The following is a 24,395-nucleotide window of genomic DNA, read 5'->3' on the forward strand; positions in this document are numbered from 1 at the left end:
AAAAAGTCCAACCCTTGTTAATATGCTGAATGGTTTGCATGACACTGATGTAACCTGCAGCCAAGGAGAGTGAACTGGAATGCGCATGTATGAACAATGACAACTTCACTGTACTAGTCAATGGGGGTGGTAGATGCTGTTGAGTGAGCATGTGTGCTGTGTGGCCAAAGCATTCAAAATGACTGAGCGAGTAGAGCATGAGTCTGCATGAAATTTTGTGTTAAGTTTGAACATTCCTCTGTGGAAACTGTTTGAGTGACTCAGAAGGCCACAGCTATGGGCAACTGGTGATTGGCAGCTTCATCATGACAACATGCCCACTCATGCATCATGTCCTGTGCAGAATTTTTTGGCAAAACGTCAAATCACCCAGGTGACTCAGCCCCCCTCTACAGCCCAGATTTGGTGCCCTGTGACATCTGGCTTTTCCCCAAACTAAAATCACCTTTGAAAGGGAGGAGATTTCAGACGGTTGATGAGATTCAGGAAAATATGTCGGGACAACTGACAGTAATTGGGAGAACAGTGTGAGGTCCCAAGGTGCCTACTTTGAAGGGGGCTGAGGTGTCATTGTCCTGTGTACAAAGTTTCTTGTCTTCTTCAATATGTGTGTCTCTTTTTCATAGTATGTGGCTGGATACTTTCTGGACAGACTCGTATTAAAACTGATTCTGGCAGATGAGTATTGGCTATAAGAATGCTGTTATTTGGTGGCCATGATATGCAGAAATTCTGAGAAATATAAAGACATGGCTTATTTCTTTTTCTTGAAGATTCTATGGAATTTTCAGGCCCTTCTTGGCTATGGTTTCCAACAATTCTATTTTCTCGTTGGTTCATCTTTAGCATTGAGTTTGTGCAGACTCATTACTCTTTTAATACACCATTTCCAGTAAGCAAATTCCATACTTTTTCCTGCCACCCTTTGTACATGCTGCTGAGCTGTGTTCATGTCCTTAATCGCCAGTAAACAGGCCTGAGCAAGCACAGAAGCTGCCGCAATTCCCACTGGATGAGGGTGGGGAGGGTAAGATGGAGAGAAACCCTCCACATTTGCTTGGTATCATTTCCCTGGACCTAAGACCTATGTACTAAGCGGCAAAACAAGATTTCCAGCTACTTTACCTTTGTATTCTGGGCTTATTTGTGATGTTTCTTAAATGTTTAAATAATCTTTTCCTCTTGGTGTGTTTGAAGCAGTTTTGCTGGGGTTTTTTGTTTGTTTGTTTGTTTGTTTGTTTGTTTACTGTTCAAGCACAGTTGCCTCCATTTCACCCCCGCCGCTCCCTGCCACCCCAGCCATCCCCGCTTCCCTCCCCTGTGTTTGTCTGTTTGTTTATGGTGACTGTGCTCTGTCGCAAGGCCACACTGTGGTCATTTCCTGCCCATTATAGCTGGTTTTCTAGGCCCCCTGTGGGACACAGTCATCAGCAGCACTTGTCAAACTTCAATGTACACATGAGTCCCCTGGGATCCTGTGACAGTGCAAAGGCAGGCTCGGTGGGTATGGCTGGTCCCAAGAGCCAGTAGTGGTGGCCCACTTAGGGGCAGCATTGTGTTCCTGGGGACCACACTGTGAGGCTGAGGCTCTGTGATGCCACAGGGACATGCTTGCCCAGCACTCCCTCTCCTCCCATATCTCCTCAACTCCGGGCCCCAGGGCTTTAAAGAGACAAGCTGTTGAGCCCTCCCATGTGCCAGATGACATGGATTGCTCCTCCCAGTGTCTGGCTGGCAACATGGCTGTTCAACCTCTGGAACCTAAGTGGCAAGGAACATAGGCCCAGATGAACTTCTTCCAGAGTCTCCGGTTATTCTTGTGAGAAAGTTTGCACGCTTGGCCACTCACCATTTTGAGTGCTGTTCCTCTGAAAGTGGGGTTCCATTGCTGGTAGCCAAGAAGCTTACAAACACACAATGAAGTTTCCTAAGGGACTAAATTATGACGAAGCAAAGACTTGGATCCTGGAGTGAATTCTGGGTCATCTTCAAACTATGGAATAGTTTGGGTCTGCCCTGCCTGGTCTCAGGAAGCTGTAACCCTCCATGGCTCAGGCTGAGTAAGAGACCTTCAGACCAGGAGACACTGAGGAGATAAAACTTATTTCCCTGGCATGAACGCTGCCTGTTCTGTGCCGGCCCCCAATGCTTGATCAGTTAGCTAATGACAGGTAAGATTTCCCATGGGGGGAAATCGTCTAAGACAGGCAGGATCATGAGGAGGCCTCAGGGAAAGACTTGGGGGGCTGTGGAAATGAAGGGGTGATCGACATCGACCCCTCCCCTTCGGCTTTGTCAAAGCCTGAGTCCTTGTTCTTAGTTGTGAGAAATCCAAGTCTCCTGGCAGCCTTTGTCTCCTCTGCCCGACTCAGGCCTGCGGAAATACTAGGGGCGGTGCAGTCCAGACGAGAGTCGATGGACCCCCGGGTAATCAGACCTGAGACATAGAATATGCAAGATCCTGTGAGATCTGCTTGCTGGATGATGCTCTTGAATTAGAATATGAAGGCATAGGCAGGAAACGAAACTAGCCTTTTAGGTCCTGTAGTCTTTTAAAGTGAGAAAACCTAAAAATCTCAGCCCAGAATCCCAGCAGGAGATCTGCCAGCCCCTTTGAAAGCTACCTACTTGTTTTATCTTCCCTGCCAGACTGTAATCCACAAACTGTATCTGTATTCTTAATAAAAGCCTACTCAGGTGGCTACTCGGGGCACTCTCCAGTAGAGAGAGTGGCCGTTTCGTCCCTATTCCTCCATAGGACTCGTCGTCCATGTGTATGTTTTCTCGTGTTTTCGAGCATCTACAGCAGCGATGGATACTACTGGCTGGTGTCCGCCACATGGAATTACCTTTCAAATGAGCTCTGTATAATTGTGTGGTTGTCAATCTCCCTGAAACTGCCATTTCAGCCACCACTCATTACCGGCCCGCATTGACTGAGAGCCACCAGACTACTAGAGTTTGTGTTTGGGTGGAGTCTGGCAAAAGGCTTTCCAGGGTGCATTGAGTAAGCTAATTCCACTACTTACATCAAGCATGGAGATGACTTTTGGTGAAAGCTCTTCAAATGTTTTGATTCTTTCCAGGCTTATGAAATTGAAAGCATTTACATATCTAATGAAGAAGCAGAAAGAACAATCAAGACAGGAAAGTGCATCCAGCTTTGATTAGTCAGGAGACCATGGGCACCACATCCCAGCAAAGATGAACCAAAATACCAGAAGGAATCACCTTACTCCCGAGACTGAAGTTCCCCTAGGGGTCCTGACACTCCTCCCAGTAGTGGCTAGGCCTCTGGCCCCTTGTGGAATCAGAAAATGGGAGGCCTAGAAGAGACCTGCCATTAGTCTAAACACCTCACATTATGAAGGAGAAGAAATAATGTCCAGAGAATTAATGTGACTTTATCACGTAGCTGCCTCCTTCTAAAAGAACATGAGGGAATAAATGAAATGAAGGGTTAAAGTCTAACAGCTGATTTAATGGCACAGTTGAGTACTAGAGCAAGTCTTGCATATTCTGTTCTGTGTTCCAGATTGGCAGAAATGGATAATATTTGTGTGATTTGCCCGTAAATACCTCCTGGCCTTTTACTGGTGATCTGTTAGGGAGGACGGTCAGCTATCCACCATATGGCTACTCAAAAGACAAATTTTCAGCCTGATACCCTGTCACCATCTGCAAGGCCCAGTTTCTTAGGTAAGCTCTCTATTGGGCCTAAGGCTAAGCAATATACTGGAAGGGCCCAAATAACTTTGACACTCCCCTCCCCCATCTCTGACTCAATCAGACCCTGACAATTTATTTAATCCAAGCTAGTTTTCTCATTTAAAAAAATAGATGACCCATCTGTCTCAGCTTCTTGGGCTGGTTGTGAAACATGAGCAGTGCCACTGACCTATTCAACCTGATCACAAATCTAGGTTGGCCTCTGGGCTTCTCAGCTATCAGTCTTTCTAGACTGTGCAGCTCTTCCCGACGATGCCTTCCCTGGTCCCCTGCCAAGTTTGGCTGAACTGAGGGCAGAGTCCCAGGGTTCTATCAGTTGCAGACAAAGATGCTAGAAGGCCCACAGGATAGTCAAAGTCCTAAAAAGAGTCCTGATTGCATGGGAATGGGAGGGAGTGTCAGAACACCCAGGTTAGAAACTCTTCAGCTCCATTCCAGGCACACACTTTTGGCAAGTTATTCTCCATGGAGCCTTAATGTCCACAGCTGTATAATATGAATAAGAATATTTCCTCCGTAGGATTATTTTGAGCATTGAAGGAGTTGCTATATGCAAAAAGCTGAGCCCAGTGCCCATCCACATGCAGCATGTGTCTGTGTGACCATTTGTGTACAGATTGTACATGATACACACATAACCATTAGTACAGAGTGTCATACATGTGCCATCATTAGTGCTGATGTGCAATAACATGTATAATGATTAGTAACATGTGTGACATGTAACAGTGCTAAATGTGTGGGCTACACATGAAAAAAAGTCAATGTCATTGAAACAAAGATAGAGGAATTATTTTAGAATAAGAGACTAAAGGGACTGAAGAAAAAAGAAAATAAGGTGTAAAAGACATTTGGGGAAATCTGAATATCTAACGATATTAAAATATCTGTTTCTTTGGTGTGATAATTTTGGTGTGGTTACACAGGAGAATGTCCTTCTTACAAGATGTATGCCAAAGTAGTTAGGGGCAAAGTGTCACAATGGCCTAGACCTCTTTTCAAATGCTTCAGCAAAAAGAAAAATACACAGAGACTGTGTATAAATATATTGGTATAGACATAGACAAAATAGGGCTGTTAACTATGGTTAAATTTAGGAGGTGCAATTTTTCTTGTATATGCCTGAAAACATTATAAAGTTGGGGGGAAAAGAAATCTTACCTGACATTATCAGAACTTCCTGAAGTAAGCCTTGGAGCTGAAATATCTTCCTTGAAGAAGTCCTCAGGGAAGGCAGGAGTTGAGTATGTGAACCCACTATTTCCTGTGAGTATGGCATTTAGTGGGATATAGTCTTTACCATCCTAAAATACCAAAGATCAAGCTCTAAGTGCAGAAATTTCTACTTCAACTTGTTTCAGTGAAACATTGTGTCAGCTTCAACTATGTCACTTTCACAATCTTAGCTTGGTTTGGAAAGAAAATTCTGTGAAAGATAACAGTGTGCCCATGTGCATGCACACACATCCACATTTTTTTTAAACTGCTGATCTTAGCTATTAAAGCACCCCCTTTACTTACACTCAAAGGCACCTGGCTGCTGATACTCTAGGTAAGTTTGGCTTTACCTGCTGTACATTTGCTTGAAGCAGATCTCCGAGTTTTTCCACAAGTTCTGCAAACCTCGGCCTTTCTCTGGGGTCTCTGTGCCAGCAGTCCAGCATGATCTGATAGCTGTTAGGGGGGAGCACAGCAGAAATGGCTGGGGAGCAGGGTCATTACACAGATCACCCTCCATGTCCTGTCAGCAAAGTGACAGGTGTTGTCATGCATATAAAGATTTTGCTTTGTACATGGTATCTGCCTGTATTTGTAGATTTGCATATGCAGCACCACCACATAAGTGGCTGTTTGGGTCCGGTCCCGCCAGTAGTTGGAGATACGTCTACAAGGGCAGACTAATGAACCACCCTCCAGAGCCCATCCCTGACCCAGAGTTATTCAGAAAGGAAAAGCCACTGTTCACTTGCAGTCAGGTCTGAAGTGTAACACTTCTCCCCTCACTGCCGAAAGACGATGTCCTTACAGGTAAAAAGTTAACACAGACACAAGTATCAGTGGGTGCATAGTTTGCAGCACTCAGTATGTTCTCGGGCTTCAGCAGAGGTTGACAGGTGGCATTTCCAAGTCCTCACAGTCCCACTGTTGAGCTCAGCTGTGGAGACTGACAGGCAAGGCCCTGTGTACAGGACTCATAGCACCTTGAGTGCCAGCATCTCCCTGGGCTGTGTGCAAGGTTCTTGCATGTGGCTGATTTTCCCTCTAGCATTTCAAAGCTGCCATTATAAACTGGCTTCCTACCAGTTAAGGCAAAAAGTACAGGCTGGGCTTGTGGACCTGAAAATGTTTGTCTTAATATTACAGAAGCTGAATCTTGTACCGAGATTTCAATGTCAGCAGGTTGCTCTGTGATTATTCTCCTCTGACATCTAAGGAGTGAAGGTATCAGGCCCCTCTCTTGGAAGCATCTGCAGGGAGTATAGATCTCTACCTGCCCCTCTCGGCAAAACACCACAGCAAGACTGGCTTAAGGATTTATTTTCTTTGGGCTCTTTCCTCTGCTCAACACATGCTTATTGTAGGTAATCTCTTCTCTCAGTAGATATTTGGACTAGAGAGGACTCTGATTGAGTAGGATCAAAATCTGAATGGGGAGACTTCCGGTCAAGAAGGAGGTGTAGGTAAACATGGCTTGCCTTCTTGCACAACCACAGCAAAAATTACAACTAGACTACAAAACAAATATCAAATATCACCCAGAATCATCAGAAAATCGAGCTGTGTGGAAGTCTGACAATCAAGGAATTGAAATCACTTTCATCCAGATGGGTAGGAGGGGCGGAGAGGTGGAGACACATTGAGAGGCATGAAGATGGGGAGATACGGAATGGGTGGTTCCATTCTCTCATATGGTAGATAAAAATCAGGAGGGATACCTCGAGAGTGAGGGATCCCAGCCCCAAACCAGACCACCCAGCCCAGAGTTCCAGTGCCAGGAATATAAATCCCCATAATTTCTGGCTGTAAAAACCAGTGGGGGTTGGGGTGGCAGACGAAACTACGGGATTCCCAGGAGTCTCCTCTTAAAGGGCCTGCCATGGACTTAGGACTTAATCAGGCTCACTTCCTCTGGGCTTCAGCACCAGTGCAGCACTGGAAGGGTACCAGTGGCATATGGGGAGAAATTGAAGTGTCTGACATCAGGGCGAGTGCTAGGGGACAGCTTCCTCTCAGACAAAACTCCAGAGGTCAGGTTGTAGCACTGTCCCCTTTCTGAGACCTCTGCCACACACAGGCACAGAGTGGCAACACCATATCGGAGACTCCATCAACTTGATTATAACAGGTTGCTCCACTCTGGTGATTACCTAAAGCTCTGCCCCATCCAACTTACTGCTGTGCTTTTGTACAATAGGCCATGCAGCTAAGACAGGGAGTCACAGCAGCTCTACCTGATACATGGGAACAAACACAGAGAAGCTGCCAAAATGAGGAGACAAAGAAATATAGCCCAAATGAAAGTACAGAACAACATTCCAGAAAAGAACTAAACAAAATGGAGATAAACAATCTATCAGATGCAGAGATCAAAATAGTGGTTATTAGGATGCTCAAGGAACTCACTGGGTACTTCAACAGCATAAAAAAGACCCAGGCAGCAATGAAAGTTACACTAAGTGAAATAATGAAAAATTTACAGGGAACCAACAGTGAAGTGGAGGAAGTCAAGAATCAAATCAATGATTTGAAACATAAGGGGAAAAAAAATCAATCAGAACAGCAAGAAAAAAAAGAATTAAAAAAAATAAGGATAGGTTAAGGAGCTTCTGGGACAACTTCAAATATACCAACATTCAAATCATAGGGATGCCGGAAGAAGAGAAAGAGCAAGAAATTGAAAAGTTATTTGAAAAAGTAATAAAAGAAAGCTTCTCTAATTTGGTGAAGGAAATAGACATACAGGACCAGGAAGCACAGAGAATCCCAAACAAGATGGACCCAAAGAGGCCTCCACGACACATCATAATTAAAATGTCAAATGTTAAAGATGAAGAGAGAATCTTAAAAGCAGAAAAAAAAGCTGATAGTTACCTGCAAAGGAGTTCCCATAAGACTGTCAGCTGATTTCTCAAAAGAAACTTTGCAGGCTAGGAGGGACTGACAAGAAGTATTCAAAGTGATGAAAACCTAAATTACTGTATCCAGCAAAGCTATCATTTAGAATCAAAGGGCAGATAAATTGCTTCCCAGACAAGGTAAAGCTAAAGGAGTTCGTCATCACCAAGCCCTTATTGTATGAAATGTTAAAGGGACTTACTTAAGAAAAAGAAGATCAAAGTGATGAACAATTAAAATGGCAATAAATTCACAACTGTCAATAATTGAATCTAAAAACCAAACTAAGCAAACAAGCAGAACAGAACAGAAACATAGATATGGAGATCATTTGAAAGGTTATTAGTTGGGGGAAGGGGAAGAATGGGGGAAAAAATTTAGGGACTAGGAAGTACAAATTGTTAGGGACAGAATAGACAGGAGGTGTTAAGAACAGTATAAGAAATGGGGAAGCCAAGGAACTTATATGCATGACCCATGGAGAGACTGCCGGAGGGAATGGGGGTACTGGGTGGAAGGGGTCAAAAGGGGAAAAATTGGGACAAACGTAATAACATTAATCAATAAAATATATTTTTATTTTTATTATATTTTTACAAAATCTGAATGGGCTCAGAATTTGGAACTAGGTGGGGGCCTTATGGCCATGCTCCTTTCCCAGCTCAGGGCCTGGCGTCCAAGCTGAAGGAGGTCAGGCCGTTCTCAGGGAGGGGGGGGGCACCTGAGGAAACCAGTGCCCTCTGACCTCTGCCGCTTCCCTGCTGCGTGCTTTCAGGTTGTCTCCTAAGGATACCCCTATTTGGTGTCAAAGCATATGAAGTGGCTGGTAAAGACACTAAGAATATAGGAAGATTTAAAAAAGAGAGGGAGAGTATCAGGAGGAAGGTAAAATAAAGATTAAAAGGGTGGAAGTACAGACATAGTTAATATGCAAAGTTTATTTCATGATTCCCAGGCAGCTGGAAAAAAGGAGGCACAATCAATTACCTGACACACCCGAGCCAGAAGCTTGAAACAAATTAGTTAACTTGGAAGAAGGATGGCCATTTCCAGAACTGAAATCTGAAAGGAGGCCCTCCTAGATGCCTCTCAGCATCATTACTATCTGGGCAATAACGGTTTTGTGGGAGTGTCTCCTACATCGTCTTTTAATGTGGCCCGAAGCCTTCATGGCAAAAAAACACCACTCAGTGAAAACAATCCTGCCAGCAGAACAGTGTGGTTCAGGTGATGCGTCCTAAGGTTCTGAACTAACACGGGGATGAACTTCTAGGCGCCCAGGGGAGAGGTGCACTGTGTGACCTCCAGACACCCTCCCCGGGCACTGGTCTGGACGAGCAAGCTGTCCTCACAGTTTGGTCTTGAGGTTCTGCTCGCTGACGAGGACCCAGCAAGCAGATGTCCGAAGCCTCTGATTGGGAACTGGAGCTCATGAAGGTCACTTGTCTGCATCACAAATTCTCCTCCCCTTCTCGGAGGTGATTCCAGTTCCCTCTCACCCCTGTGCTTCAGCCTGAACCCATTCTGCCTCCCTCCTGAGGGATGTGGAGTGGCCCAACCAGTTCGGAGAGCTGTGAGGGGCCTTTGGTGAGTGTGATGTGTGGGCCGGCATTGAGACCACTGCACTGGGCTGAGTTATAGACGGAGCAGACTGGGAACGAGGATGGGAACTCTAACTCGGGGCCATGGTCCTTGTTCTCTGGGAGACACAGGCCGGGGCTGCAGTGCCTCGCGGTGAAGGCTTAAGGCACTCGTTCAGGCCGCCGGGGCCAGCCTGCTCTGAACTAGTGTAAGACAGGCAGTCTGCACAATCCTATGTGAGTCTCATTTTAAGGTAAGTTTACACATTTTACTAATGTTAAGATAGGTGCAAAAATGTATTTGCCACAGAGGCAGGGGGTCACTAGAGAACTAAGTCAGATCCCCACCCCAAGGTGCACGGGCTGTGGCAGAGGCTGGCCTGCTCCCACCTGACCACAGTCAAGCCTAACAGGCCAAGGCTCCTGTATCTTTAGCAATAAACAGAACTCGGAGGCCACTGGAGGAACATGAACCATAGAAGTCGATGACCTATAAAAGGAAGTCAAAGCAAGAAAGGTTTGAGCTGGAAAAACAAAAAGGGGCCGTGAGGCAGGAGTGCTGGTAAGAGGTCCCAGCTCATCTGCAGCCAGCACCATTTCCCACCGCAGGCCGCTGGGGGTTCTGACTGTGAGCAGGGCTCTTCTGGTCTCCTGTGCCGAGACTAGCAAGACAGGCCACTGACAGCTATTGCTATTCTGCGTTTTGATTCTTGGTTTCTGATTTCCAGTTTCCATTTTCCTGACTAAAATTCAATGCAATCATTTTAGCAAACATTAAAGGAAAAGGAAAAAAAACACATTAAGTGCTTATTCCCATATTGAAAGGCATCTGATTAAATTGGCTCTGGGCAGAAAACCTACACCTGAGCATTAAACAGTTTTACACCACTGAGTAAACAAGTTTAATGCAGTAAAAGGGCACCAGGGGCACCCAACCCAACAGTCCTTGCAACAAGCTGGGGGCGAGGAGCCTATGGGAAGAGCTTCCTGTCGGAGCTGTCGCCCGAGCTCCCAAGCGCGCGCCACTTCAGGCCACTTCAGGTCGCAGAACTCCAGTTCTGAGAGCTGTACTGTGTGCGTCCTCACCCCCGAAGCTTCCAAACGCTTGAGAATGGCTCAAGGTTTGAATTCCGGCCTTCTGAACCAACATTTCAAAACAGCTGCTTCGTACTTTCTATCATTTCTGAAATAAACCCCTAGAACTAAGAAACAATCCTTTCTAAGGGTTGTCTGGGTACCAAGGCGACCTGGGAGAGGGTTATGTGAAGGTTATATGACTCGAAGGTTTGGTGAGGTTCAAGGGAGCTTTGAGTCCAAAGTCGATACAACTCTATAGCTGGACAGTTATTCTGGACCAGGAGCGGGGTAAGGATTGGAAATACACTGTGCAGGTGCGTAGCACAGTTCTGTGGACTTTGGAGTCAGACTGGGTTTGCTGAACTTACTGGCGATGTGGCAGATCGCTTAGATGTTCTATGCTCTTTGGTGTTCTCCTCCGTAAAATGGAGATAATAACAGTACCTACTTTATAGGGTTGTTATGAGCATTAGGAAAATTAACATATATTAAAAGTGCTATAAACAGTGCCTGACACTTTATAAGCACGAAATAAGTATTAAGCATTGTTTACTAATGACTACAATTATTACTACTACTGTTAGCAATAACACACTCGTGATTTCCACATTATGTGAAAAGTGGAAGGAACTATTTAATTCAGATCACGAGTGGACATATTGGAAAACATTTCTTCTATGGTACATGGGCTATATTCCTAATCTAACAGTCCTGGGATCTAGGGAGACCAGCCCAAGGGACTGGCTTCTAAATTTGCCTCCTCTACTACTTCGCCGATAGTGGACAGATCACCTCTCTTCTCAGAGGCTTAGTTTCATTATTTATCAAAGTCACATTGTATATCTGCCTGCCTGCTCCTCAAGGTTGCTGGGAACTTCACATGAGACGGTATGGAGGAAAACATTTAGAAAACCGAAAATGTAAAGTAATCTCATTTTAAACCAGATCTCCTAGGGTTTGCCTCTCTCCACCAAGTAAAATGAAGCAAGTAATTACAAACTCTCAATGCACCCTGGCTGGTGTGGCACAGTGGATTGAGTGCCAGCCTGAGAAGCAAGAGGTCTCCGGTTTGATTCCCAGGCAGGACACATGCCTGGGTTGCAGGCCAGGTCCCCAGGAGGGGGCGTGCGAGAGGCAACCACACACTGATGTTTCTCTCCCTTTCTTTCTCCCTCCCTTCCCCTTTAAAAATAAATAAATAAAATATCCTTGTAAAAAATCTCCCGATGCTTGCAATACTACCAACACTACCACCCCAATGCTGCCCAAGAGCTGATATATCTGTCCCCAGCCTTGCCTCAAGCTCCCTGCATGTTCCTGATGAGGACACCATCGTGTAAGACTGACAAGAACAGGTCCACTCTGTCCCCTCTCTCCTCTCTGCACTAAGGCTGCTCCCCTAACTCAGCCTTCACAGGCCTGAGTTTCCTGTCCTCATCCTGCATCTGACCTAGCCTTGTCTCCAGACATGAAGGAAAGAGACCTCGACCTTGCACTTTGGCCAAGCCCCCACTTCCTTCGTTCTCTCCGACTCCTCCTCAAAGGCCATCCCAGGGCTTCTGACAGGACCCACTGTGTGGGCGGGGTGAGGGGGCCGCCTGTCAGTTCAGGAAAGGTGGTGCCGCCCTGGGCAGGCCCATGTCCTTGTCAGCAGCTCAACAAAACTGCAAATGTCATCACATTCCTGCTCAGGACTCAAAGTGCAAAACATCCACAAAGCTACAGGAAAAAAGAGCATCCCAGAGAGGCAAGCAAGGACTGAACAATGGAGAAACCTTCACACAGAGCCCGGCATCTTCCTGGAGTCACGGGGCTGCACAGCAGGAAGCCATCGCAAGAAGCAGTTCCAGACGGCTGCCCAGACGATTCCTAAACTGAGCCTAAAGCAGTCTTATTGCACAAGTAGCCTCTGGGGAGCATAATTACTAATTCCATGAGGAAGGTCCCTCTTCCTTTCCTATACCTCTTCCACTGCATTCCAAACCAACCCCCTCACTGGTCTTCAGTGCGGATAGAGGACTGGTCTTGGTGGCTACCAGCCCTTCATCCCTGTGGCTGCTTAGTGCATTTGGCTTCCACTTTCTGCACCAGGACAAGGTCTTACATTCAGTTCCTGAGTGATCTGCTAGTTTTGCCTGGATTCAGACCAGCACTGAGTTTCTGACTTCAGTTCCCAGCCAGAGGTCTTGAAAAGTCATGCCCATGATCAAGAGAAGAAACAGGTAAGGATGAAGCGAGGACAATGTGCCTCACTTCTGGAAAATACTACCTGAGCAGCTGGACCTCATCGAGGCTAAAACTCAACGGAACATCCCCTTTCTGAGGTGTCCTGTGGGGACAAGAGCTGTCAGGGTGGGAAAGGAGGAGACCAAGGGCTCACATTTCAGGGGTGGCGTACTCAGGAGCCCTCATCCTCATGCCCTCCTTCAGGCGACTGCAGAAGTCCTCATCCATTTGCACTCCCGGATACGGAGACCCACCTGCACGAGACAATGGGGAAAGCACAGGGCACATTATGGCTTCGGGGCACAAAAGACCATGAGGGGTAACTCAGTGTCCGTTTCCTCCCTTTAAAGTGATGGTTTAGTAATAAATTCCCAGTGATTGCAATGGATCTCCACACACAGCACAGTTCATGCTGAAGCTCAGCAAAGCCTCACTAGTGACACACCTGTGGTTGGTTGTCCCCGTGCAGCTGTGTGTCTGATGCCCCAGGTCATTCCTGTGGCTACTCCTGTCCATTTGGTCAGGAGAGAGGGTGTCATCTAAAGGGTCCCTTTCCTCTCCCCATGAGGGAATCTAAAGAAATCCCACCTCAAGAGACTCATTCCCTGGGTTAATGACCTTATTTTTAAAAGACCAAAGGACTCAGAATAGGTCAGTTGTGGATGACACCTCAGTGAGAATGATTTTAATTCACTACTTTCTTGTAAACTTGGGATCTAGGAAGCCTAGTTGCTACGATGGCCCTAAGGGAAAGGGGGGTCTTGAGCTCCAGGAGTAGGCTGAAGGTAGGGGTTGCCTGTGGACAGGAGTCTGTGGACCAGAGGGTCCCAGAGGCGTCCAGACTTTGCTTTTTGCTAGTTTCACTGTTCAGGATGCCCGTGTAACCTTTCCTTCAGGGATATTCTTGGCTAGAGGTAGTGGTGAACCAGGCCTCCCAGTCCGCTCTGTTTCAGACTTCGAACCTCATCTATCTCAGCATTTGTTTGCCTGTGCTTTCTAGTGATTACTGCTGGTAGGAAGCAGCTGGGAGGCGTGCAGTGCTGGCACTGTGTCACTTCGGGGCCATTGTGGCCGCCAAGCTGCTTTCAAAGACTGGAAGCAACAGGTGCCTGTCATCGAAAGCAGGGGAATGATTTTCACACATTACAGGAAACCAGGGATGTTACTGCATGATTTTTATTTGCTCTGAAAGGCAAATTTTTGGCAAAGTCCAAAAGACTCTTGGCTAAACCCCACACTTGGGAGGCTTCAGAGCAGCGGTGTGTGTCTGCAAGCAGATGTGGGCTGTGTGCACATCTCTGTGCTCGGGGCCTTGCACATGGTCTCCAGCCACCCACAGTGGATGTGGCTGGAAGCAGAATGAACACAGGCCATGCTCCCGTGTACTCAGCCCACACAAATCAGTGTCCAGGACAGGCTGAGTTAATGTCAGCGGCACTAGAAAGGCCTCTGGTTCCTAACACTGTGGGACCGTGCTTGTTGGGGCCTTTTCTAGAAAATTCTGAGAAGAGGCATGATGCCGAGAGAGGGGAGGGAAGGGCACTAGGATCGGGGTGTTTCAGGAGTTTAGGAGAAGCGGCCAAAGGACAGAAAAAGGAGAAGCCAGACTGGCTGACTGCATGCCTGACTTCAGATTTCATGCTGTCTGACATCATGTTTGGGTGAGGCAGCGTTACTATCCGGGAGACACAGGCCCACACCATTCCGCATCGGAGATTCTGCATGGGCCATGCCTTTCAGTTCTCTCAGATGCTGACCTAAAGGTCCTATCTAACCAGAGGACACTCGACAGGCATTTGGTTCAGGTCTTTTTGATTTTTTCCTTCCCCCAAATTTACCTAAGGAGAAGATTTCCCACAGCAGTACTCCGTAAGACCACACGTCACTCTTGGTGCTGTAGATTTTGTCAAAGATGGATTCAGGAGCCATCCATTTCAGAGGAAGTCGAGTCTGGAAGAGGAGAAGCGGGCCTTGAGCAGAACATGCAAACACAGCACATTCAACCCAAGTGCCCCTAGGGTCACCTCCCGGATAACACTTGGCCCAGAAATCATTTCCTAGAGCAGTTATGGTTTTCAAACACAGAGAAACTCTTATAACATGCAGCATTAAACTAAAAGAGAGAGCTGTGTGCTGTACCAACTCCTAGGAAGATAATATATGTTTAGTGAGCCCCTCCTATGTGCCCTGTATGTCCTGACTCTATGACTCTGTAAAATCATTTCCCCCCAAAACTTGCACTCCACAGCAACCTGGAAAATAGTGCTTTGAATTAGAAGACATCCTGGAAATCCATAAATTCCAGGAAGTTTTCTTAGGAAGGACGATTTTGAAAGGCATTCTCATGCAAAGCTGCGGAATTTTAAAAGTCATTGAATGGGGGTGGTGGGCAAAGACACTGGGAAGAAAGAAGGTGAGAGGCAGTATTTAGGAGACCATGTGGCTGATTTTCAAGTGTGCAGACAAATTTTTGTTCTCCTCTAGGTCGCAGGAATCCCAGTGCACTAGGCCTTGCCCTTTAGATGGATGGGAATTGACTGGAAGCACAGGACAATGGAGAGAGACAGAGGACAATGCGACAGGAGGGTCGGGGAGAGAGTGGCTGAAAGAGATGCAGATGAACAGAAGAGACACACAGGTAGCCGCCACCTCTGCACACCAGGGCTCCCCAGGGAAGTATGTTGATTTTTTTCTTTTATAAAAAGAGACATGAAGCACTAGTTCTCCAAGTAGAGTCCTGGGGACCGACTGTGTCAGCAGCATCTAACATTTTTTAGAAAGGCAGACTCTGAGGTCCCACCCAAGACTTCCTAAATGAGAAGTCCTGGGGTTGGGGCCCAGCAGAAGTGTAGTTCCACAAGCCCCTCAGGGGGTCTGTGTGCTCACTGAAGTCTGAGAAGCACTACTGCAGAGTGACCAGCAGAGCCCAGGCTCAGGCTCAGACTCGCAGGGTACCAGCGGAGGAGGGAGGACACAGGAGGTCATTTACAAAAGTGAAACATAACACTATGTCCACAAACAAGCAGGGAAGCCGGTGTGAGCCAGCAGGGCGATGCTGGGGTGGAAGGCAGGGGTGGGGGCGGGATGGGACACACAGCTTCCTCCACAGCAAGATAATAACCAGTACCTCCCCCACCCTTTCCTGAGAGGCATACACCTGCTGAATCAATCACCCGGGTTTATTTGAGGGAAAGAGTCCAGGCTGTTCTTTCCAGTGGTTCTGAAAACTCCCACAGGAGTCAAAGGGAGGAGCCCAGGGTCCTGCTAAACACTTCTCAGGTTAGCATGCTCGGTCAGCACTGCCCGGAGGACAGGGACCGGGCGGGGGTCAGGAGGAACAGGACCCGAGACTGCGGTCTCTCCGGGACACAGCCCATCTGGACTGCTTGTCTCCCTGGAAAGCACACAACAGCTTTCAGGGGCCACTGTTGAGGAAGTGTCAACATTTACCAAGGGCTTTGGTCTGTGGTTTAAAAATGATAGGGTAGAAAAGAGTCAAATAAACATCAAACTGACTTACATCTCCTTTTCTCACATAATCGGGGTTCTTATAAATATCCCGGGCAAGGCCAAAATCACAAATCTTCACCACGTTGTTCTCAGATAAAAGAATATTTCTCGCTGCCAGGTCCCGATGAATGCACTATAATAAAGCAGTTGCATAATCAGTGTGTTTCCTCAATCTAACTGACTAATTTCCTGCAGCTTGTCAGTGTCATTCTTCTTCTTCTTTTGAGGATCTGTGACATGCCGGAAGCAACCCCTAGTGCTCACGGAGTCACCGTAAACGTGGAGGGCCTCTTCACAAATAGTGGCCCCCGGAGACCCTGGAGCCAAAGCAAGGCCTGACTCCAGCATCCTGGTCAATGCAGTTGCAACCGCATTCTTTCAGTGAGCAAAGCGTCCCCCCAGCCTTTGCACCTAAGTTGTGGCAATCGGACAGTGATCCAGCTGCAGAGCCGGTCAGACTCACGGGCCCTCCCGGGAAGTGGTGTGTGCTGTGGCTCTGGCCAGTGTTGTGAAGACACTGGAGGGCAATGTGGAGAATGGAGGCCAAGACTGTCCGGTGGGATTTTTCCCTGGAGTTAAGTTCTACCCCTTGGTATCTAAGACTCAGTGTTCTCAGAATTCCTCACTCCTATCAGGACAAACTCGGGCATTTGTCCTGATGTCTACTTTATATTTAAGGATGTAAGCAAATACTAAGAGAAGTGGATTTATAGCAAACATATGTTTGTCCATGTGAGTGTCCACATGCCAAGGCCTGGCAAGAACAACAATGAAGAGCAAGACTGAAGAGCAAGACTGACCTTTCTTGAAGACAAAAACTCCATGCCTCTAGCCACTTGGAAACTGTAAGAAATCAGGTCTTCCATAGTTATGGGCTGCTTGTAGAAACCCTCGGAATCTGGAAAGCATTAAAACCACAGCAGTCTGTAATGGTGCTTGCTATCCCGCCAAATCCCAGCTCACTGAAACAATGTTAGTAAAACATAAAAGAAACCAACAAGTGGATCAGAGTTCATTTTCAAGAGCATTGGAGTTTCGGTACAAATAGCAGAGATTTTTCCAGGCCTCTGGCCTGTTTTACCAAAGCGTAGGGGTCTGTTAAGACAGAAAGGCTCGAGGGGAGACAATTGTACAGAGTTCCCTGTCCAAATTAGTAACTCTGTAAATAATCTTAATTCAAATCTTATCTCCTCAGGACATTACCCTTCGAGTCTCCCACGGATGTTTATTAGGGTGATAAATAAGAAAAAAATTTCAGAGATGCGCAGTATGTTGTAAAAATATCTCGGACTGTAAGACAGGAAGGAATTATTAATACCTACCCTCCTCTTCCTCAACATCACTTAGACTTTTATCTTCTTGAAACCCGGAGCTCGCGAAGCTCTCGCTGCTGGCGACACTATCTAGTCTCTGTTTCTTGCCTTGCTCCGAGTCTGGCTCCATGTTTTCTTTTTTAGGCTCCACGTGTAATGCTGCATCCTTTGCACAGAACGAGAAGGACACAGATGAAAGGGAGCTCCAGACTGAAATGGGGAACACAGTCCATCGAGATGGCCACTGCCCGAGTGGGGAGAAGGTCATTCTGTACAAGGGAGAGTGAGTGAGCAGCCAGGGCCCTGTGGTGGCCAGGCACCTGCCTGCTCCTGGGGTCGTGAGTCTATACCGCTCTTGACCGGGCTTCTAGACAGCATCTTAGGTAGGATGAAGGGGTATTAATGTCAGCTGGAACTCACTGACAGCTTATTCAGTGTGAGCCAGAATATTAAGAATTTTAGGTATATGTTCTCATTTAATCTTTCCAACAATTCTGTGAAATAGTTCCTGCTTATACACTTAAAAATAGGTACAGAGAAGTCAAGTAACCAAAGTCATATGCAGCTAGTAAATGGCAAAGCTTGAACTCAGGTTCAGCCATCTGTAGCCTGTACCCTTAACCACATTTCCCTACTATGCACCATCTTGTTAAAGATGGTTTGGATGATAGGAAAGGGTCCCCAGTGAATTTGGGGCTTTACTTTGTAATCCCTGTGAGGAGGAATAGGAGAGGGCTATAGTTATCAGTTTCTCTGGTTTCCTTAGGAAAGGAGGGCATATGAACTTTTTTCCCCTCCAATGAAAACGAAGATACAGTTTGACCCCAGCAGGGGCAGAGCAGGCCCTTCATCCTGGACTGAGCGTCCAGGCCCTGGTGTACGGTCTGGCTCTGCCATTCAGCATGTGATCTTGGGCAAATCACCTTACTTTTCTGGGTTTCCTTTTCCTCATCTGAAAAGCTCTATCATCCCATTGTGTTTTGACTCACAGAAAAGGAGCTGTTGCTCTGGGTGTTCCTTTGGGACCAGGAAAAATTTTTACCACATTTAGTAATTCATCTAGTAACTGCGAAGACGACAGAAATTTAGCACTCCCAGTGGCCTCGTGATGGGACCATGTACTTAGGCTCAGTTCTGCTAGATGACCAGACTGAAATAGGACCTAGAGGGACTGGGGTTCCATGGTGCCCCGTGACCCCTCAGTGCCGAGTGGCAGTGCTAGGTTCCTTGGCTTTTCCTAGAAATGTCACAAAGTAGGAGTGATCCCTCCACTAGAGGGCACAGTGGGAGCAAGCACAGGACCGAAGAGGGAGCTGCAGGAGGGGTGGCGACTTGGCAATGCACGGTTGGCGATGGATGGTGTCGGGCTCCTTCCCAGGAAAAGAGACCTTCTGGTGCTACAGGAGGGGAGGCAGGCCTCGAGTGCACACCCACCGCCACCCCAGCTGACCCACCTGAGAGCTGGTAAAGAATATAAGCTTTTGTTATCGTCTCCCCGAGGCAGTTAGAATTCATTCTGCTCAGCGGGGGACTGGACTTTTATTTTTTATGAGATTCTCTCCAGGACAGAAGGCAGCAGAGGAAGCGTGCTGACGAGGGTGTCGAGGGTGTCGGGAGGAAAGTGCTGGGCAGGCCCACTCGCAGCTCCGGGCTGTGACAGCGCTCTCTGGGCGGCCTTCTGCACTTTCCCAGAAGTCTCAGCGGAGCATGTCTCCAAGCTCACAACTCAAGCCTCCTCACCCTCTTCCTGACTCTCAATCAATGGTATATTCAGCTTTGCTTATTGTTAAATAAAGGTTGATTTACTGAACTTTTGGGACTCTGTCAGAATACAGTGATTTATTTGGAAAATAAAATATCCCATTTCTATTTTGCCTTTTGGCTTTTCCTTCACCTTCTCTTTATATTCCTTTAGGTTCCAAACATGAAATACAGCCATGTGTTTTCCACGAAAACCCTAGGCTCCGCCAGCCAACAGGGTGGTGGATCATTAAATATAGCCAGAGAAGGAAGCAAACTCTTCAAAACAAAGGACGCATGAACCCAAACGTTCCATCCTGCCCTGATCCCTAGGGTATTCTGCTGGCTTAGTTCTTCCTGAAGCCAGTCCAGGATTTCAGGGACTGAGGGGAGTCTGAACTGCTCCTAGCCCAGGGCACCACTTTCCGCTTTTTCTTATGTTTTCCCCTCCTTACCCAGCGTCACGCACAGAAAAGGCATTAGAAGGGGAGAGAAGAGAGCTGGGTTCTTTCTCCCCAACTTCATCACTTGGTAGGTATCTGTTCGTAAGTCAACCACATGACTTTTCTGGGTACATCTGAAATGTAAGAGTGTGAACTAGCTGATCACAAAGATCCCTTTCAGCTTTAACATTCTAATTATGAGAGGGCATGGTTTAAAATGTGAGAAAACATGTTTTTGCATATATGCTGCCTGTCAAGTAGAACACCTGAATCTTTGGCTGGGCCAAAGTTTAGGAGATGAGAGATTGGGCTGGCTGTCCTTATGTGTATGCCACATCACGCCTCTTGCCCGTGTGCCAGGGATGGGCAGCATTCATGGGTGTTAGACACTTAATCTATAATACAAATCATACAGGCCAGTGGCATGTATGAGTTGTATTAAGTTGAACCCACCCAACCTTTCCATCTCAGTGGGTCAGTGCTGGTGATGATGATAGTGAACATTCACTGAGCACTTAAATGTATTCAATTCTCCCAACAATCCCTTGAGCTGGGTTTTGTCATTACTTCCATTTACTAAGTGAGAAACTGAAACTTGGAGAGACGGAGTAACTTGCTCAAGGCCCCAGACCTCGTGAGTGGTAGAAGTAGGATTCAAACACAGGCGGTCTGATTCTAGAGTCCGGGTGCTTAGCCACCACGCTGTGTGGACTCATCACCTATATTGCTCATTATCAGTTCATAGTGTTGAACCATAGTCTCCTGAGCTTCTCCAGACCAGAGGAGGATGCCCATTGGTGGGGTGGGCCACGCTGGCACAGTTTTATCACACTCTTTTCTCCTCCACTCATTAATCTCTTTTAAACTTGGTTTGCCCTTAGGACGCAGGCCTGAGTGCTTCTTTTATTTTAGTGGATAAGGCTGGTTCAGTGTGCGTGTAGGGGTGACAGGGGTGTGAAGGTGTGGGGACGTGGGAGAAAGGGGAGCAGGAAGGAAAGAACATGTTTTCTCGGGACTCATCCTTGGTCTATTGTAGACTGTAAAGTCACTCAGCTGGTTGAGTCCTTAATTTCTCTAGTATAATAAACTGAGACAATTACACTTGCTGTCATCTTTTAAAAAACAAGTAAATAAGTGGTTTGTGTCTGCCTGTGTGTATCTGGGGAGGGAGAGGAAGAGGGAGCAGAAGAGAGAGAGAGAGAGAGAGCTATCAAGATGATTTCATAGGTATTTAGATAGATGGCCAGTAAATTTTAACCCCAAATTATCACTGCACACTGAGACCAAATATTCTCTGTGCTGCCCACCAAAACAGTATGATGTGTTAGGGTGGGAGGAATATTATTTGAAAAAGGAATTATTTGAAAAATGAATAATTTGAAAAATTATTTGAAATTATTCATTTGAATATTTGAATATTCAAATATTCAATAATATTTGAAAAAGGAGGGAGAAACAGACACTGAATTTTAAATGTAGTCATTAATGGAAATATGCAGATTTCTCTTGCTTTATACTGTTACAGCCTAAATGGAAAGTCATTGCTATCTTAACCTCCAACCCCTAAATTCCTTACCTTGTTGAGAAAGAATAAGTCTCGTTTGCTCTTGAGGTAGTTGGACAGATTTCCATATTTGCAGTACTCAACAATCACCATGAGAGGACCTGCAACCGAAACAACACAAGCTCAGCCACACCAAGCCGGCCAGCTGTGTGCCAGCCTTCGGTGGGCCTGAGAAACCTCAGACCGACTTGCCTTTATATTCGTGGGGCCTAGAGGTGCAACTTAGGGTGGGAATTTTTTTTCAATTAAAAAATACCAAAAGGGTGAGAGGGGGATGCAGGGCGGAGGAAAATAAAGGGGAAAAAAAATGGGACAACTATAATAGCATAATCAATAAACTATACTTAAAAAATACAAAAAGAATAGGAGACAATTGGGGGTTGGGGCTGGGGGGTGGGAGAAACAGAAAAAAAAAATAAAAGAGGAAAAAGAAGGAACTTTGAGGAGAAGAGGTCCCAAACCAGGGCTCTACCTGTAACGGCCAGCCACCTCCTCTGCTTGTTTGCAGGACCCTAGCGAGTGCAGGGGCCTCAGACACTGTCACACCGGCCCCAGGACTGTCAAGCAGCCCCTTCCTTCCGTTGTGAAAAGAGTCTGGTTCCGCCTGCCCTGTCTGTGCCCCTCGCACGGCCGCTGGGGGTGTCTGCACAGCCTTTGCCTTGGGGCTTGTAAGAAAGGCTGAAGCAGGGGCCATCAGACTTTTTTGTAAAGGACCAGATTGTAAATATTTTAGGCTTCGTAGGCCATAAAGCTCCTCAGTTAATGCCTTTACAGTGTGAAAGCAGCCATAGCCAACAATACTACCAATTGAAAGACTGTGCTTCAATAAAATTTTATGAACACATGAATTTGAATTTCATATAATTCTCACTTCACAAAATATGATTCTTTTGAGTTTTCCCCTCAACCATTTAAAATGGTCAAATTAAGCTCACAGGCTGGACCCATGGTTTGCCAACGACTTCTGGTTGAAAGAAAGCAAGAGGGTCACCAGGACTGTGCTGGTTTAAAAGTGTACATGAGAAACCCTGACAGCACCTCCTCTTCCCTCGGGTTACAGAACAGGAAGTTGCTTCTACAGGTCGTATGTCTCCCCACCACCTAGGAGGATTCTCTGCCTCTCGGCTGCCTGCCAGGGGTCCAGCAACCCTGCACTCAGGAGGGGCTTCCATCCCGAAGCCGGCTACCTGGAGCTCAGAGACACAGGCAGAGGCAGGTTCTCTGCTTAGCCGTGGTCAGCTTTGATGGTGACTTTGAAGGAGGCTGACCAGAGCCAGGGTAAATGCATGGAAAGAGCTTATAACTTGTCGATACTCAAGGATGACAGAAAAGCAGGCGGGCTGTTTGTGTCCCTAGGACTCTCTCTAGTTCTGGCCTCCCTAGTGCGTAGCTGCTCTCTCTACCCGCTGCGACTTCCAACCGGCAGGTCTTTCCCAGCTGTCCTTCACCGCTCCTACCTTTGTTGAGCTTGGAAAACATTTCTATGTACAGGGACCTTACACCTTTCCTTCTGGCTCAAGCAGCGATCACAGCCAAGCAGTAACCTTGCCATAAGGGAAGACAGAAAGGTGTTCAAGAACGTTCATTCCTTTAGGTGAAGCTTCAAGGAGTGTGTGCGCAAACTTCTATGCATTTACTTTAGCTCTGGTCACACTCCTTCAAAGTCACCATCAAATAAAAAATGCCCTCCACTTGACCCTGAGCCTGTGGAAGGTGATCTACAAGATGGTCCTTTTCGGGACCTTTAAGTTAACTGTACAGAGAAGGCATTTCTAGGATGGGGACCCCCTTTTATAGGTGACAAACTGTTTCCTCTGGACCTATTGAAAGGCCATTTTCCGGCAGGTGATGAGGGACAGGGGTGGGGAGAAAGAGCTGCATGTTGGAGAACTCTATCTCAGCACGTGAATGGGGAGATGAAACATTTACCTCCTTGCTTGGTACAGGCTCCTAGCAGGTTGACTACATTCAGGTGGTGGCCAATGTGAGTCAAGATCTTGAGCTCAGTCATCAGAGCTTTGTACTCGCTGGCTGTGGCCCCCTCTGTGTGAGAAGCAAGGAAGAGTCAAGGTCGAGGGACAATGGGACTCTTTCCACCAGAGGTGGCATCCCTGTCCTCCATGTTTGTCAGTGCTCAAACTGTTGCTTCATTAACTCCCCCACATTCTGCAGAAAGGCCAAGTCCCAGGACTGTTTTCGCTACTCCCACTCTCCTGAGCCAACATCCTTTTGGCTGCAGTAAGGCCCAGAGCAGTGTTGGGGTAGTCACTGCACATTTCCTCTTTGTGGACCCAGTCCTGCTCAGGAATGCGCTGACTCAGAGCAGGGAGCCTGTGGAAGCACCTTCCAGGCTTCCCTCCTTCCAAACCTTCCTTCCGGGAAGGGGTGTGGCCACAGCTCACCTCCTTTTCTCAATTTCCCCTGCTTTGAGGAATTACAAAGAGAGAGCACAAGAACCTGCAACAGCAGAATGGCCATTTCTGCAAACATCTCTTCCATGTGTTATTTTCTCCCTCTATATAACCTTTTCTGCTTTGGAAAAGCAGAAAAGTTTCATTCTCAGAGATAAAGAACATCAGTTTAAGAATTAGCAGAGTCTAAAGCCTAAATTAACTTCTGTCTCTTTTTATTGGTTAATTTCTAAGGTATTTAAATATTTTGAGTTTACTTTTAGAAATAAAAAGTCATATAATCTTACTGTAAAATATTTCAATGGTATGATGTTTATAGAGTAAAAAGTGAAAGCTGGTCCAGCCCACTTAACTTTTTAAAAGTAGCCAACAGTAGCCAGTAGTAGTGTTCATCTTTTGGGATTTCAGACCTCTGCATGCTTTTTTAAATCTATCTATCTATCTATCTATCTATCCATCCATCTACCCAATCAAACGTCATTTTTATTTACATGAATGGGATTGCATATATATTTAAATATATATATACATATATTTAAAATTTGCCTTTCCTCCTTCTTAATATATCAGAGGTTCTTTCCACTTTTTAAAGTTGGTTTATGACATTCCTAACATTTAGACTATCCACAGTTTTGGGGTTTTTTTTGCCATTACAGATAATGCTGTAATAGGCAGCCTGTGTGTAG

At 46.5% G+C, this 24,395-nt stretch overlaps 1 protein-coding gene across 2 annotated transcripts in view; it reads right to left on the minus strand.

Moving 5' to 3' along the window:
* The window catches only part of FLT1 (fms related receptor tyrosine kinase 1), a 188,294-nt gene that overhangs the window by 7,441 nt on the left and 156,458 nt on the right, over positions 1-24,395 (minus strand). For both annotated transcript variants that reach the window (XM_036018359.1, XM_036018360.1), the window contains exons 20-29: positions 23,228-23,341; positions 21,311-21,399; positions 17,561-17,717; positions 17,039-17,136; positions 16,249-16,371; positions 14,567-14,678; positions 12,883-12,982; positions 5,298-5,403; positions 4,891-5,033; positions 3,030-3,114 (exon numbers count right to left, since the gene is read on the minus strand). In XM_036018359.1, the coding sequence (XP_035874252.1) occupies positions 3,030-3,114; positions 4,891-5,033; positions 5,298-5,403; positions 12,883-12,982; positions 14,567-14,678; positions 16,249-16,371; positions 17,039-17,136; positions 17,561-17,717; positions 21,311-21,399; positions 23,228-23,341 (1,127 nt within the window). The remainder of the gene's footprint in view (positions 1-3,029; positions 3,115-4,890; positions 5,034-5,297; positions 5,404-12,882; positions 12,983-14,566; positions 14,679-16,248; positions 16,372-17,038; positions 17,137-17,560; positions 17,718-21,310; positions 21,400-23,227; positions 23,342-24,395) is intronic.

Source organism: Phyllostomus discolor, chromosome 2 (assembly GCF_004126475.2).
Source record: "Phyllostomus discolor isolate MPI-MPIP mPhyDis1 chromosome 2, mPhyDis1.pri.v3, whole genome shotgun sequence".
Lineage (NCBI taxonomy): Eukaryota > Metazoa > Chordata > Mammalia > Chiroptera > Phyllostomidae > Phyllostomus > Phyllostomus discolor.